The sequence below is a fragment of the Canis lupus genome, chromosome 36 (assembly GCF_048164855.1).
Source record: "Canis lupus baileyi chromosome 36, mCanLup2.hap1, whole genome shotgun sequence".
In the NCBI taxonomy this organism is placed as follows: domain Eukaryota; kingdom Metazoa; phylum Chordata; class Mammalia; order Carnivora; family Canidae; genus Canis; species Canis lupus.
Window position 1 is genome coordinate 7,673,168 of NC_132873.1, and position 16,472 is coordinate 7,689,639.

The window sequence follows — 16,472 nt, forward strand, 5'->3', positions numbered from 1 at the left end:
AATGGAGACCCTTTGGGAGGCAATTCACTTACTCTGGTGTGTGACAGGGCTCAAAATAGTTTAGGAACACCTATTGGGAACTGTCTTTAGTGCCTACAGCGTGGTCTTTGGAACACTAGTAGTGGCTAATCACGGTCTTCAGGAGTGGCATGTCTGTCTGTTGACAGTGGGTCTAGGGCTAGAAAAAGCCCCAATATGGTAAATAAGGTGGCTACTTGAGCCAAGTAATATATTTTGGTGATGACATGAGACATTTCATTGAACCCAAAGCTGCTTTTGTCTTGTGGCCTCTATCCTAGCACTGCAGGTATTTAGTTAGGGTAACTTTAGCAGATATATATATATATATATATATATATATATATATATATATATAATATCTCATGATTTAATGAAGCGAAGGCTGCTGGTCTTTGGGTGGTTCTCCTCCACGCAGAGATTCAGGGATCTAGGCTCCCATTTTGTGGCCACAGTTCCCTGGGCTTTTGAATCTTTTATCTCCAGCTAATAGAAAATAAAAGCAAGCATGGACAAAGTGTGCACGCACACACACACATACTTTCCCCCTCAATACCTGTTCTTAAACTTTGGCCCGACTCATCTCACATGCAGCGCTGGTCACCTGGCTCCCCGTGGGTGCAAAGAGCTGGAACGTCATTCCTTCTCTGGCAACTCTGTACTAAGGAAGAGAAGAATGGGGTTTTGGTGGACAGTTAATCATATCTGTCACTGGCTATGTCATTGAGAAATTTCCACAAGTGCTCTGCACTAGAATACTCTAAGAAAGAATACCCTAGTTCCCAAGGGCACTCTTTAAAAAATATTTATTTATTTATTTATTTATTTACTTACTTACTTACTTATTTACTTATTTATTTATTTGACACAGAGAGAGGAGAGAGCGCAAGCAGGGGGAACAGGAGAGGGAGAAGCAGAGTCCCTGAGGAGCAGGGAGCCCGATGCCAGACTCGATCCCTGGGATCATGACCTGAGCCAATCACAGATGCTTAACGAACTGAGCCACCCAGGCATCCCCAAGGGTAGTTTTTTAAAATCCTGGGATTTTAAACTCTTTTAGATATAGAATTTTGGCACATTTGCTTAAATAAGCTAATTTGTAATTTTAACATAACTCCTTTAAGATGAAGTCACGTGAAACTTATTTCGTAATAATGATAATAAAATAATAACAAAAATTTATTATTTGTTACGTACCAAACGCTGTAAAAAGTGCTTTATGTGCATTCTCTTATTTACTCCCTACAACCTTAGGATGTGGAAACTATTAAATGCCCATTTTCCTGATTTAAAAAAAAATTGAGGCTAAGAGGTAAATCACCCAGTCACACAGCTAGAACCTAGTTTCATCTGATTTCAAAGCCCACATCCTTAGCCGCTCTGTTGTAACACCGTAACACATATGTTAAAATGCATAACACAAAAGACATCTTAAATGCGAATTGAAATAGAAATTGTAGGGATGCCTGGATGGCTCAGTGGTTAAGCTCTGCTTGCAGCTCAGGGCATGATCCTGGAGTTCAGGGATCCAGTTCCGTGTCGGGTTCTCTGAGGTGAGCCTGCTTCTTCCTTTGCTTGTGTCTCTACCTCTCTCTGTGTGTCTCTCATGAATAAATAAATACTACCTTTAAAAAAAATTGTATACTCATGCATACAGACTATAAAAAAATTATCTCCTCCATAGCTTTTCTCTCTGGGGGAGCACACGACCTGGAGCACGAGTGAGGAAGGAGCCCAGGCACATGGCACTGTTCTGTTTCAGATGAACCTAAATTTATGTCCCACTACATGTGCAAGTTGTGTGTCTTTGGGTAAGACACTAAGTCTCTCTGAGCTCAGTTTTCTCTTCTGTCGCGTGGAGATCGATAATACGACCTACCTCATGGGATTTCTGTGAGATGTAGACTACATTTGCAAAGGCCTTTTAGAGTGACCGAAACATAGTAAGCATTCAGCAGGTCCTGGCTACCATCAACATGACCATCATCACCATGACCTTCATCGCCATCAGCCAGAGTGGCTGAGAAAAGCAATTCTGTCTTCGTCTGTCCAGATGGTGAGAGCTCTGAGCTTTGTAGAGAACCCCTACAGAAAACATCCACAGCACCTTGGGGCATAGCTTCACCCACACATGTCCAGGAACGGACCCCTCACTTATACCCATGCAGGGATATTTGGGGCTCCAGGAATACTTCTCTACTTCTCTGTCCTACTGAGTTAAGCTCATTCATTCCAAGGAGTCTTCATGCTCTTAATGATTTTCTAGCCCAGGTCTTTTCACGGGTTCCCGAGATGACTTGAGTGAGCAGAGTGACCAGGATGGCTCTGATGGGCTTGACCAAGGTCAACCAGTCCAGCAAGGACCCTGCTGGGAAGGGAATTCTAATAGAAGTCACCTCCAAGGGGACAGACATCAACGGGACCGAAACACAAAGGGGAGGTGGCCTTGCCTCACCTACATTGAAAGCTTTCCGTGTCCTCTGGCTCTTAGGTCTTTATTGCTGAAAGAGTAACCCAAACCAAGACCCAAAGCAATTGAGTCAAGGTGAGCCTGCTCAAAGGAGGTGATGGACCCACATCTCACCACTCCTCAGCAGGGGCCCCAGAAGTGTGGCCTGGCTCTACTTGCAAGGGGCAGGAGGCTGTAACGGTGGAGAACACTGGGTAGCTGGGTTGCACTGCCAATGCCATCTCACGACAGCACCTCTAACCGACTCCCCCTCCTCAAAGTAGCTGGGTAGATTGATTTCTTTCCCACACTTGCCTGCTAAGGTCTTTAGTGGAGGTTCTGAGAGGGCCGAGCCTTAGCACCTGGAAGATGAGCTTAGCAGTGGTGGGGCTTCAGGGTTAAGTCTGACCTCAGGGGATGCTGCAAGCGGGGAGCATCCCTCCACGGGCACTTGCTGAAGGCCCTTGGTGATGGGAGAGGAGGCGGGAGTGAGGGCTTGTCACCACATCTGCAGTATCAGCTGGTCCCTAGAGTTCCTTTCAGCCCCAGCATCTTATTCATCTATAAACAATGACTCAGATTGAGGACTGGGAAGGACAGTGAGGAGTCAGAAGAACAGGTGCTTGCACTGGGAATACGGTTGGCCCTAAAGAAGGAGGAAAAGAAGTGCGTGGGCTTTTTCTGTCCTGTAATTTCCACCCTAGCCCCCACAATAATCAATATCATGTGGCTTTGAGTGTTAAAATGTGTTCCAGGCATAGCACAGGGAGCAGCATGCAGGACTCGTTACCTCCTTCAATCTCATAACAACCCTATAAGGAAGGAGGTATGAGTCCCAATTTCCTGAAGAAAATACTGAGGCTCAGGAAGAGGAAGTGACTTGCCTGACTCCACGGGCCTATAAGGGGCAGACACTTGGAATGATCAGTGAGTGCTCATTGGTGAGGTGCCTCTGAACTGTGGGACCCAAAGTCCTCTGGGTCTAGCAGAAGAAGTATCCATTTCTTTAGTTGCTTTTCATATTCATGCCTGTCACATCTGGAACTAGAGTATTTTTTTAAATTACCTGATAGCTCTTGGGACACCTGGGGGGCTCAGTCGGTTGAGTGTCTGACTCTTGGTTTCAGCTCAGGTCATGAGCTCAGGGTGGTGAGATGGAGCCCCGTCTGTGCTTAGTGGGGAGTCTGCTTGTTCTATCTCTCTCTCCTTCTCTAAAAAGTAAATAAATACATCTTTAAAAAATTACCTTTCTTTATTTGACCAAAATTTAGAGCCTTCCATGAGGCAGTAGGCCAGGATAAGGACCATGTTCTAGGCAGTGCTACTCAGGTGTGGTCCCCACACAGGCAGCATCAGCATCACCCCAGAGCGGCTTAGAAATGCAAACCCATAGGCCTCATCCGAGACCTACTGATTCAGACTCTTTGGAGGTAGAGCCGGGGGATGATCTGCATTAACCAGCTCCTTGGCTGGTTGTGATGTGTGCTAAAGTTTGAGAAGCACTGCTGTAGAGTTGTCTGTAACTTTTTTTGCCACTTAAGTCAGGATGCCATCAGGTGATGAGGGGTGGAAAGGAGGATTTGGGCATTCCTGAGGGGGCCAGAGGCCTCTCTGCAGACTTCTCAGTTAGCCTTGGCCTCTTAAGAACCAGCTTTTTTTGGTCTCACAGGTACTCAGAGAAGCACATAGTAGGTACTCAGGAAATATGACTTACGTAGAATTAAGTCATATCTCATTGCTTTGGACACAGCAAGAGCCAATGGCCAAAACGGGACAGGTGAAAATAGGCAAGTTGAAGAGATGGGCAGGATTGGGATGCTAATCCCAACCAAGGACTGAGGCCTCCCTGACAGCACTGGGTCAGTGGTGAGTTAGGGGAGGCGGAGCCAAGCAGGCAGGACCACCTACTCCCAGTGGCCACCATCCCCCCTCCTCCTGGGCTGACCAAAGGGCCACTCCAACTGGAGGCCAGTGGGGAGAGACACGATGACAAGCAAAGTGTTCTGACCCTTACAGAACCTCCAGCGATGTGGGGAAGAGTTGCCCCCAGAGCTGGAGAGACGTCAGGGAGCTGAAGGTGGCAATTCTTCTGGAACTGGATTTTCCACAAATACAGCCCAGGGTTGGGCTCTTTGTAAGTGGTTATGAGGTCACTGTTAAGTGAAACAGGAAACCCCAGACAAGAAGTCAATCAAAACGTACCAGGTTTCCCATATTGCCATGCGTTCCAGTGGCCCATCTTCTATTGCTTCTCTGCCTCCCTTTGCCAAGAGCTTTTTTCCCTCCTAATTTCAGCCTCTCATTCCATCCCCTGCCGTGTCCAACCCTTTTCCTTCTCTCCCATCTCTTCAACTTGCCTATTTTCACCTGTCCCATTTGGAAGAGCCCCGTGCATCTTCCTCCACTTTTGTTTTTTTGTTTTGTTTTGTTTTTATACTGCCACCGGAGGAATCAATAAGTCATTTGTCGAGCGGGAAGCAGAGGGACAGCTAAGGGGAGTGGATGCGAATGAGGCAGTTTGTGCTTTTCCCATTTTTGCTAAACAAGCATTATCTACAAACACAGGTGCACCTTTCCCCCTTCAGCCATCTATCCATTAAAGTGGTTTAATTACTTCCTGAACACTAGACAGATAATTAGAAGGCGGTGTTCAGACCAAAAATTTAAGCCACCCTCTTCAATCAGGGTAAAATTGCCTGATCAAGAAGCTAATTAAGAATCAAGTGTAGTGGCTCTTATTGGAAAGAGTTAGTTTGGGGCTTCAAAAGATCCTACTTCTCTCTCCCTGAGGCCCCCCGATCTCCTCCATCATCACCAAGGCCTCGTTAAATTCCTGCCACTGTGTCGGCTGCCCAACCCTCAACCATACCTGGGCCTCTGTCCCCGAGGGGCTTACGGTCCAGGGAAAGAGCAGTGTGGTGTTCAAATAGGCTTGTGGAAGTAATGGACCCAGGACACGTGTTCACAAGGTGGACGGAAGTGACTGGGGGAGGGTGAGAAGACAGGGGGCAGAGAGAGGAGGTCTCCTTGTCCAGGATGAGGCAAGTCATACAAGGGGTCCAGGGGTGGGCTCCTGGAGATTTATGAGCCTCTAAATTCATCCGTGTGGTCTTTGTTCTGGGTAGATGGTCCTTAGCCCTCATCAAGTCCTCAAAGGGGCACATGATGCAAAAGATTAGGAACACATGGGCCACAGGGAGACTGTCTCTTGAACAAATCCTTGCAAACTCGTTGCCAGAGCGCCATCTCAGGAGCTGTTGTCACACTAGAGCAAGAGTGGCAGTGGGTGGCTATCTTGTCTCCTACAGTCACAGTGTGTTCAAGGTTGGAGAAGCTTTGAGATGTTTCCATCCCATGTCTTTTGCTTGACATTGAGGAGGCTGGAGTGACTCATCGCTGTTTGCTCCTGTGAGTCAGCTCGTCCCCCGCCCGACCCCCCAGAGGCCAGGCCAGCAGCCACCCCTCTCCACTGGCAGTTGCTGCAGGGCGAATGCCCAGTCTTCGCACCCCCCATCACAGGGCCCAGCCTCCCAGACCACCCTCACGACATGGACAGCCACCACTTTCCTATTTCGCGTTTCCCTTCACTGGCCCCATCTTCCCAGCCCTTCGTCTGGACCTCATGGTCCATCACTAGCAACTTCTTCTGTGAGTGTTCCTTTCACTGTCTTCCGAGGACACTGTTTCTTGCTGACTCAAGTGGCAGCTGCTCTTTCTCCTGGATTCTACGAGGCCTGGAGTTGAGGTCTACATCCTCCTTGCTCCCCATTACCACTTCCAAACCGCCTCTCTTCCTTCATCCTTCAGAAGCCCCAGCCCCTTTGAAGTGCATGCCATCATATGTGACCGCACCCCCTTTCCCCTTCTTGATGCTCTTGGCTGCTGGCTGCCCACTCACTCCTCTCATTCCGGGGGGCACCTGGTTCATGCACTGGCTCCCACATTCCTGTCTTCAGCATCTCTATGATCAGTGGCTCTCAGTAGGGGTGTTACCATCCCCTACACTCCTCTATGCACTTTGGAAATCTTTGAGGGTTTTATTTTGTTTTCTAACGTACTTGTGCCCCAGAATTTGTATTGAAATTTATATTGTCTGGTCATCAATGACTTCCCCTGTGTTTTGCTTTACATTATCTGTTTAGGGCATTATATTCATTTAGTTTTTTTAAAAAAAGAAACCACAGTAGCTTATATTGTCTTAGGAATTTCACTTCAAGATATGAAAGGGGATATTAAAGTATATTTATTATACAAGGAGTCTGATGGCATTGAGGATGGTTGATGCAGATAATCTGTCCAACTCCTTGGCTACCACCTCATCACTCCAAAGGTCTTTTCCTTAACCCACCCCCGCCTCTTCTCAAGGGGACGTTCGCTAGACCTCATCATCACCAAGAACCACACCACTTCCAGAGTCTGAATTTAAACATCTTACTCTCTGAGCGTCACCCTCCAGCTCCATCCTTGTAGTTCACAGACTCCAGCAATTCTGTAACTTCAAAGGGACCCACTGGCATTGACCCTATCACTTTCCATTTTTCCTTATCCCTTTTGTGTATCACTTGCCTCCTCCCCAGCCGAGTCTCTGTGGGCCAGTGTGATAACCACTCCCTTGGAAGCATCCGTAATTCTCATACCCTCTCTTGCCCATCTCACTTGCCTGGAATAAGTCTATACTGATTAAACTCAACTTTCTCACTCCATAGGTGCACCTGGCAAGCAGGTGAAGGTATGGAGAGAAACCACACAACTCATGTCAAATTTGTGGCCACAAATCTCAAATGGACACTCAACACTGTCAGACAATTTTTTAAAAGATTTTATTTATTTATTCATGACAGACACACAGAGAGAGCCAGAGACCCGGGCAGAGGGAGAAGCAGGTTCCATGCAGGGAAACTGATGTGGGACTCGATCCCGGGACTCCAGGACCCCACCCTGAGCCAAAGGCAGATGTTCAACTGCTGAGCCACCCAAGAGTCCCACTGTCAGGCAATTCTTCGCTGATCTGTAAATTCAGTCTCCCACTTTCCAAGATAATCACTTCCCACTTTTTCTTCTCTCCACAAATCTTTAACACTTCCTCCCATATCCCTTCCATCTTAGCTGATGACATCATGGAGGAGAAAGAGGCTCTTGGAGGAAAACTAGCTGATTTTCACATCATCCTCCCTCCGCCTGTGCCTACTAAGCCAATGGCCACTCCTCATTCCACCTGAGCTGCCCTTTGAGAGTTAGCACACGTTCTTGAAACACATCCTTCTCCAGACTTCTGGGTCTACACACTTGGCTGGTCTTGCTTCTATACTATTTATTGCTCCTTCAGAGCCTCATTTTCTGGCTCTACCTCCACCAAACCTCTATATATGAGAAGGCCCAGAAATCTGTCATTGGCCTTCTTCTCCTATCTATCTACCTTCTCTTCCCAGGAGACCTGAAACATTCTTAAGGCTTCAGATTCTACCTCTACACTGACGGCTTCTACCTCCGGGCCAGACCCCTCCCTAACCTCAGACTCATATGTCCATCTGCCTAACTGGACCTTCCAGTGAGATTTCTATCAGACATCTTAAATTACCATAACCAAAATACAACAATTAACCACTGTGGTAGACTGAATAATGGCCCCCAAAGACATACAGGTCCTAATCCCTAGAGATCTTTAATATTACCTTGTGTGGCGAAAGGGACTTGCAGATGTGACTAATTTAAGAATGTTGAAATAGGAAGAGAATCCTGGATTATTTGGGTGGACTCATGTAACCACAAGCGTTCTTATAAGAAAGAGGCAGAGAGAGACACTGACAGAAGAGTAGGGGATGTGACATTGGAACAAAGAGGTTGGAGCGATGTAGGGAAGAGACAGGGACCGCGGGTGACTTCTAGAAGCTTAAAGGCAAGGAGATGGATTCTCCTCTCAAAGCCACCAGAAAGAACCAGCCCTCTGACACCTTCAATTTAGACTCCTGTCTCCAAAACTGTAAGAGAATTCAGGTGTGTTGTTGTTTAAGCCACCAAGTGTGTGGTCATTTGTTGTAGCAGCAATAGGAAGCTAATACAGTCATGACCACCGCCACACAAGTCCATACCATTAGTAAATGGCAGCAGCACCCAAAGCTCATGAGTTGTCCAGATTTTTCTCTTGACTCATGCCTTACCTGTCAGCAAGCCTGTGAGCTACCTCTACATATGTCCTGACCACACGATTTCTCATGGAACCCGCTATAACCCTAGTCTAGGCCACCAGGCCTTCCTGCTCGAATCACTACATCACTTCTTGCTTAGTCTCCTGCTCCTATTTTTTTCCCTCATCGGTTTAGTGTTCCACAGGAGCCAGAAGGAACGTTCTGAAGGGTGAAGCTGATCACAACACCCCCCACCCAACTAAAACCCTTCAGTGGCTTCCCATTACACTCAGGATAAAATAAAAATCCCTTGCCATGGCCTATAATCCTTATCATATTGACCTCCCCCCGCCCCATCTCTCTTTGTACTTGCCACTCATCACTACACCCTGGCCGCACTGACACGCTTTCTTTTTTTTTTTTTTTTTTTTATGATAGTCACACAGAGAGAGAGAGAGAGGCAGAGAGACATAGGCAGAGGGAGAAGCAGGCTCCATGCACCGGGAGCCCGACGTGGGACTCGATCCCGGGCCTCCAGGATCGCGCCCTGGGCCAAAGGCAGGCGCCAAACCGCTGCGCCACCCAGGGTTCCCACTGACACGCTTTCTGACCCGTGTGCATTCTGTGCCCACCCCCTGGCCTTTGCACTTGCAGCTCCTATCACTGACATGCTCTCTCTCTAGATCTTTGCAGGGTCCCCTCCTTCTCATCATCTGTATATCAACGTAAATATCTCCCCCAAAGGGCCTTTCCCGCCACCCTCAGTGTCTGCCGCCAGTGCCTATTTAACCCTATTTTCTCTTCCTCGTAGCATGTGTCAGCACCTGAGATAGTCTTATGGGTTTGGTTATGTGTCTGCTGTGTTATGTTATTTATTATGCCCTACAATGCGTAAATAGCTACACAAACTGTGGTACGTAAATACCATGGAATGTGACACAGTAATAAAAAGGAATTCCTACATGCAAAAACATGAATGCATCTCAAGGAAGTTATATGGGGGTGGTGGGGGAGGGGGGATAAATCCCCCAAAGTCATAACCTGTATGATTCCATTAAAAAATGATAAAATTATAGAGATGGAGAAAAGATTAGTGATTGCCAAGGTTTAGGGATTGGAGGGGAGGTGGGGGTCAGTGTCCATAGAAGGCTGAGCGTTAATTTTAAAAGGACAGCACGATGGAGAACTTAGTGGTGATGAAATAGTTCTGTTATCTTGACTATAGTTGTGATTACACAAATCTATATGTGATAAAATTACACCCACACTATGCTAATATCAAATTCCTGGTTTGGGTCTTATAACTATTTAAGATGTAACCATCGGGGAATAAAAATAACTATCAGATACGAAATAAACTCCTAAAGGATTCCTTAGGGGAAATGAAACACCCATCTATTAAACTTAAAATAAGTCTGTTTGCTCTGTTATGTTTTTAACATAACACACTAAATGTGTTAATTAACATATTTAACAATATTATTAACATATTTAACAATGTCTAGTTCTCCACTAAAACCTAAGCTGTCGGCGGGCAGGACTCAGGCCGTCCTGCTCCCTGCACGTGCCCTGGCGCCAGGCGCATCCACAGCAGGTGCACAGTTGACCTTTATCTGCCTGGTTGTCTGGCTCCTTTCTGACTCGACCCTGCTTCTGGGGAGTATAACCCCGTCGAAATTCTCTCTCCCAGGGGTGTATTTCAGTAGCACTGGGCTATTTGTAGGGTAGCAAAGAGTTAACCAGTCGAATTCCAGACATTGTTTGGCAGGTATGGGGTGCCCACGGGTATCGCTCGCGGAGCCTTGAAAGCACACGCTTCATTCACCCTCTGCTAAGGGCCAGGCGCCCTGGCTGCATGGTAGAAGGAGGCGAGTCTATTACACCTCAGTGGATGAGGATTTGGGGTTTTGTCAAGAAATGGGAGGGGCGGAGGAGAGGTAGGCACTCAACCATTTCGTGGACTAGGTATGGAGGCCTTCCACCTCCTACTTCTTTTTTTTTTTTTTAAGATTTTGTTTATTTATTCATGAGAGACAGAGAGACAGAGACATGGGCAGAGGGAGAAGCAGGCTCCATGCAGGGAGCCCAATGCGGGACTCGATCCTGGGCCCTGGGATCAGGCCTTGAGTCAAAGGCAGACGCTCAAGGAATACAGGGCTGGGAACCTGGGGCTCGGGGCTCAAAGGGAGGCTTGCAAGGAGCAAAGCAACCACCACACGTCCACGGTGCCCCAGCGGCGACCTCAGCGTGTCAGGACAGGGAGACTGGTTTCCGGCAGTGGCTTCCTGCTCTCACTGGGCCTCTGCTTTTCTGTCTCCCTGCTGCCCAGGCCTCATCGTGCACGAGGGACCCTCCGTGTACCGCATCTTTAAGCGGTGGCAGGCCGTCAACCAGCAGTGGAAAGTGCTGAACTATGACAAGACGAAAGACCTGGAGGATCAAAAGTCGGGAGGCAGGACAAACCCCCGGACGTCCTCGTCCACCCAGGCCAACGCCCCGGCGTCAGGAGAGGAGGCCGTGGGCACCCCCGGCGCCGAGGAAGGCCCTGCCCGGGCGGCCAGCCACCCCCCAGGCCCCCTGTCCGACCACCACTGTGCTTACACCATCCTGCACATCTTGAGTCACCTACGGCCTCATGAACAGCGGAGCCCCCAGGGCGGGAGCCGGGAGCTCGTCATGAGGGTCACGACGGTGTGAGACGAGCCACCGGCAGCGAGGCCGTGACCGTGCACGGGGGGAGGCTGGGCCGGGAAGGGGCGCCGCCTGGGGTGCAGGTGTGGGGAGGCCAGCGGCCCCCGGGGGGCCCCGGCGTGGAGGGCAGGCGGGGGGTGGTGGGCCTGGAGGGGGCCTGGAGGGGGCCTGGAGGCAGGGTCAGAGCTGGAGCCAGCGAGGCCAGTGTCCAGAGCGGTTTCAGGATTCTCATCGGCGACCCCAATCCTCGACGAGAGCGACCAACTCCGGTGCAAACTTGACAAGGAAGCGCAGCGCAGCCGGAACCTAACGAATCTGCGGGGAAAAACATCCCAGAGGGGCCCAGCACCCAACACCCCCCGGGAGACGTGGGGGCACAAGCATCCCAGAAGGGCCCAGCACCCAATACCCCCCGGGGAGATGTGGGGGCACAAGCATCCCAGAAAGACCCAGCACCCAGCACCCCCCAGGGAGATGTGGGGGCACAAACATCCTAGAGGGGCCCAGCACCCAGCACCCCCCAGGGAGACGTGGGGGACAAACATCCCAGAGGGACCCAGCACCCAACACCCCCCGGGGAGACGTGGGAGACAAACATCCCAGAGGGACCCAGCACCCAGCACCCCCCAGGGAGATGTGGGGGCACAAACATCCCAGAGGGGCCCAGCACCCAACACCCCCCAGGGAGACGTGGGGGGCTCGGGGGTGGGCGAAGCCAGCCAGCTGGTGGTGGTGGTGCCGGCGTGTGCACGGGAGCTGGGAGGAGAAGTGCAAAGGGTGTGCGAAGGGAAAGCCCCGTGGCCTGCCTGGTTTCCCCTCCAGTTTGGGTTCCTTTCTCCTTGGGCTGTGGTGGGCAGTGGTGGGGAGGGAGAGGGATGGGTAGGGGCCTGGCGAGGATGACCGGCGGCACCTGCGTGGGCCCCCGGGCTCATGGGGTGGGCAGGCTTCCTGGCTCGGGTGGCCTTAGGGACTCCGGGCTGCGTGCGGGGGGTGGGGGCGGTGTTGGAGCGAACCCCCAGACGCAGGGTGACTTCGGCTTCTTTTCAGAACTCCCAATTTCGGAGGGGCTCCGAGGGGGCTTAGGTTTGGAGATGGGTGTCTTTGTGTGCCCTTGTTACTTTATTTTATGGTGGTTTGGTTGGAAGATGTTTACAAGAAACACACGCAACTGGAGAAAAGTACGGATTTCGGGGGGTGGGTGTGTATCCCAAGCAGGGCCGCGGGCTGCGGGGGGTGCAGCCTTCAGAGCTGTCCATCCACGAGTGACCTCCCAGCACCCCAACCCTGCCCGAGGCCAGGCCGTGCTCAGTGTCAGGCCTTCTCCGGCTTTGGTGCAAGCAGAGACCCGAGGACCCCCCCACCCCAGGCTGAGCGCCTCCCACCCAAGGGTCTCCCGGGAGAGCTGCCGCAGCGGACAGACAGACAGACGGAGGCAGTGGCGGGGTGTCCCCCAGGGAGTGGAGCGAGACCAGTCTAAGTATTGGGCAGTCATCCCTCTGTGCTACACGCCCTGGTCCCTCCCGTGCAGCGAGGCAGGGCGCGGGGACCCTGGGGACCCTGGCAGGGAGGCCACGGCGGGTGGGCACCTGCAGAGTTTCTCATTGTCAATGCACAACGGCCGCGCCATCCATGGGTGTGAAAGGGACACTGTCAAGTACTTTTTTAAACTAGTTTTTAGGGTTTTTTAAAACTCTCTGTTGTTTGTATTATTCTCTTAAAAGCTTGAAAATAAAATTTCTTTCCCTATCATTCGTGTTCTCTTCCATACGTGAGTTTGCCCTTCCGGTGTCCAGCTCGGCCTCCGCAGCATACCCTGGACTTGCCCCTCTTCTTCATGTGCTCCGCCCCTAGTGTCTTCTGTGCAAGAAATCCTTTCTCCCTGAGGGTACATATGGGGCAGGTGTGTGTGTGTGTGTGTGTGTGTGTGTGTGTGTGTGTGAGAACTGGTGGCAAAGCACGGGCCCTCCTGGCCTCTCACCGGCTCCCTAGCAGATAGATTCCTTCAAGTCAAAGAAAGGGGAACAACCCCCAAACCCTAAGTTTCTGCCCAGGACTCCCAGAAGCAGAGACCATTAGTGCTCGAGGAAATTGGGAGAGATTTTTACCCCATCGGGTCATTTCAGAGAAGCTGAGAGAACCACAGGCGAGAGCTGTGTTAGGACGTCGTCCTCCTGACAGTTTTCTGTTGAATATCAGAAAAACAAACCCGGGTGGGGGTGAGGGGGCCTGAGAGAGGGCTCGCACGTATCACCAGGCACCAGACCCTTCCTCTCTTGAACTTGCCCTGGCCCTCGGCCTCAGGCCAGCAGTCGCTCAGGCAATGTCCTCAGTGGGATGTCCATGTGCTTAGGAAGGTTCCTCCCCTAATGAAGGTCCCAACGCAGCAGGTCAGGAAAGAAATAATAATTGGTGAGAGACCAAAAAACACATGCAAGGAAAACCTACAAGCAAGGTAAAACCATCAGAAAGTGCAAGTAACTTATGTAGAGTAAAGTTGTCTATTTCTCCAGGCCTTCTAGGAACGGGCCATTCGGTTTAATTCAATATTTATGGAAAATACACATGTGTTAGTTAGACTACATATTTCCGAGAAAAAGAAATCAGAATGCAACAAAATATGCATGTCACCAAAACTACAGTGGCCAGCCATCAAGCCATCTTTTTCGGTGATTCACAGGACACTTCAGAATCTCATGGTCATTTAGGGTCATTCAGAATGTGCTTTACTGAATGAGAGGTGATTGATGAGAAGTTCTGACGGCATTCTGGAGTTTATTGGGGCTCGTTTACTGCCAGGACCCTCAGCAGTACCTGGCACACAGTTGGTGCTTAATAAATGTTCTGAATGAGGGGCATCTGGGTGGCTCAGTCAGTTGAGCATCTGATTCTTGATTTTAACTCAGGACATGATCTCAGGGTCATGAGATTGAGGCCCACACTGGGCTCCACGCTCAGCAAGGCGTCTACTTGAGACTCTTCTTCTTCCTCTGCCCCTCCCCCCTTAAATAAATAAATCTTTAAAAAAAAATCTGAATGAGTAAAACACTCCCAGAAGAGCACGGGAATACCTTCGGCATGCTGGGAAACGCCTCCTCCTCTGTCAACTCACACTCTAGCTCCCAAGAGCAATCACAGAGTAGAAAAGAAATGTCAAAAAAAAATAAAATAAAATAAAAAAAAAATGTCAACTTTCAGTTTCTCTACCCAATAGGATGGTCAGTTCCCTGTGTCTTGGGAAATGGAACTTATGGGTACAAAAATGAATGGATTGGGTTTTTATATTTTATAGGCATCTCTCAGGAGCGAGAAGAAGGGCACCCTGACAACCAGAGGCCATTGCCCCTTCTGAATGTGCAAATCACCCTTCAAACCAGCAGACAAATGTCTAGATTTCAGAGAATTCACTGCGTATCATCTGTAAGTATGGCCCCAGGCCTGGGACAAAGGACTAGCTAAGACCCGGTGCTCTCAGTGTGTGCCAGGCTCCGAATTAACTACCGTACATGTATCGACACACTTGGTACTCCGACAACTGATGAAGCAGATATCATTATTATTATCTTCGTTTTACAGATGTGGACACTGAGGCAAAAGAGTGAAGTAACCAGGCCATAAACATATGGAATTCAATCCCAGGCAATCCACCGCAGGACAACTGACACCAATTTAAGGGAAATCTGGGTCAGCCCAATGTGGGGAGGTCATCATGGTGGAGGTCTACAGAAAAATTTTGGAAGTTGGGGAAATTGGGAGTAAATAATTATAAACTATTTCCCTACCAAAAAAACCCCAAACCAACCAACCAACCAAAAACTCATAAACCTAAGTGTAGCTAACAATTTTTGTTGCTGTCCAGATAATATGCTGGCTGAATGGATGCCTGTATAATAGAAAGTTGGCTATATCTGAGTCCTGGGGAATTCTGAGAGGACAATGGGCACAGTTCAACCACATTTTTATGGACAAAGGGCCATAAAACATCACAGAGTACTCTCTTTCTAAGGGAAAAAAAAAGTAAAAAAAAAAAATCCTATTTGGAAATTAGGCTTTTGGTCCTGGATCAAAGGGAATGGTGCAGAGTGATGGATGGACTGGGGGCTCTGGTCATAGCCATGAAATTTAGGAGGACCCCACAATTTTGAGCCTTGTTCCTATCTGTCAAATATCAAATCTGTCACCATCTTACAGCACAGAAAATCATAGAAATTTTTAGTCTCTATGAAATAATCTGCTGCTCCTTTGTTATTTTGCCCCCTGGATCCAAGGACTCATAGCAGAGGGTAGAGGTGCATGGCTTGCATACAACAATAACCGATTCCTAAGAGTAATGATGTACTTTATAAACAGAATTCATGATATTGGGGAGGTAAGAAAGCCAGGGGGCAAGGGAAAAACACATTTTGCATTATTCTTCCTCACCTTGTCTCAATTACCCTGTTCCCTAGTAACAAGCAATTGAGCGATTTTCACCTGCAAGGGTCTGAGGCTATAGCGGTGATGCAATGACCCTAAGACCATCCCCGCTACACACCTCCACCCACCCTATTGGCAGAATGACAGGTGGGAACTGGGAGGCGCTTGGGGAGCCAAGGACAATTAGATGACTCTCCAGGATGACTCTTAGTGATCTGAGTCCAGGGTCTGGGCTGCGTTGGGTTGGTGGCCAGCTGGTTAGCTAAGAACCCACTTGTGGCACCAGAGGGAACCCCAAGTCCTTCTTCATGCTGCCTCTTGCCCTAGGCGTCTCCTATGGGACGCCAGCCCATAGGAGCCAGCCAGCCCAATGTGGGAACAGGAATCCAGAGCAAAGGCTTTCTTCCTGCCCAGGCCCCAGCCCGATGAGAACAGCTGTCCTCAGTACCCTCTTGACCTCTGGCTGCCAGGGAGAGCGCCTCCTCTTTATATAGGCCACCCATAACCAGGTGCTAACCACCTCACAATCACACTCAGTTTTGACCCAAAGCCTCAGTAGATAATCAGGGAAGAAGAGGAGCCATGATCAGGGGTGATTTGGGGAAGAAAGGAGACTCAGGCTTACCCTGTGCCTGTGCCCCCTTAATTTGAGAGGGAAAAGTCCTGGAAGCAGAGTGACCTCAATGGCCCTGGTGCTGGTCCAGGTCTCATGCTCTGTATGCCCCAGAGGTCCTGCCGGTGAGGAAAGGCGAGGTACCTAGGACAGACGGCAGCAT

General features: G+C 49.5%; 1 protein-coding gene and 1 long non-coding RNA gene across 2 annotated transcripts in view; one reads left to right on the forward strand and one right to left on the reverse strand.

Moving 5' to 3' along the window:
* Positions 1-13,032, forward strand: part of MARCHF4 (membrane associated ring-CH-type finger 4) — a 114,271-nt gene extending 101,239 nt beyond the window's left edge. The window contains exon 4 of the mRNA XM_072813498.1: positions 10,922-13,032. Within this exon, the coding sequence (XP_072669599.1) occupies positions 10,922-11,289 (368 nt within the window). The 3' untranslated portion in view covers positions 11,290-13,032. The remainder of the gene's footprint in view (positions 1-10,921) is intronic.
* A 402-nt stretch (positions 13,033-13,434) lies between these two features.
* LOC140625842 (uncharacterized) lies at positions 13,435-16,164 on the reverse strand. The gene is made up of 2 exons (XR_012025131.1): positions 15,703-16,164; positions 13,435-13,646 (listed from the first exon to the last, which is right to left on the reverse strand). It is a non-coding gene; the product is annotated as an uncharacterized lncRNA (long non-coding RNA).
* Between the last annotated feature and the right edge of the window lie 308 nt (positions 16,165-16,472).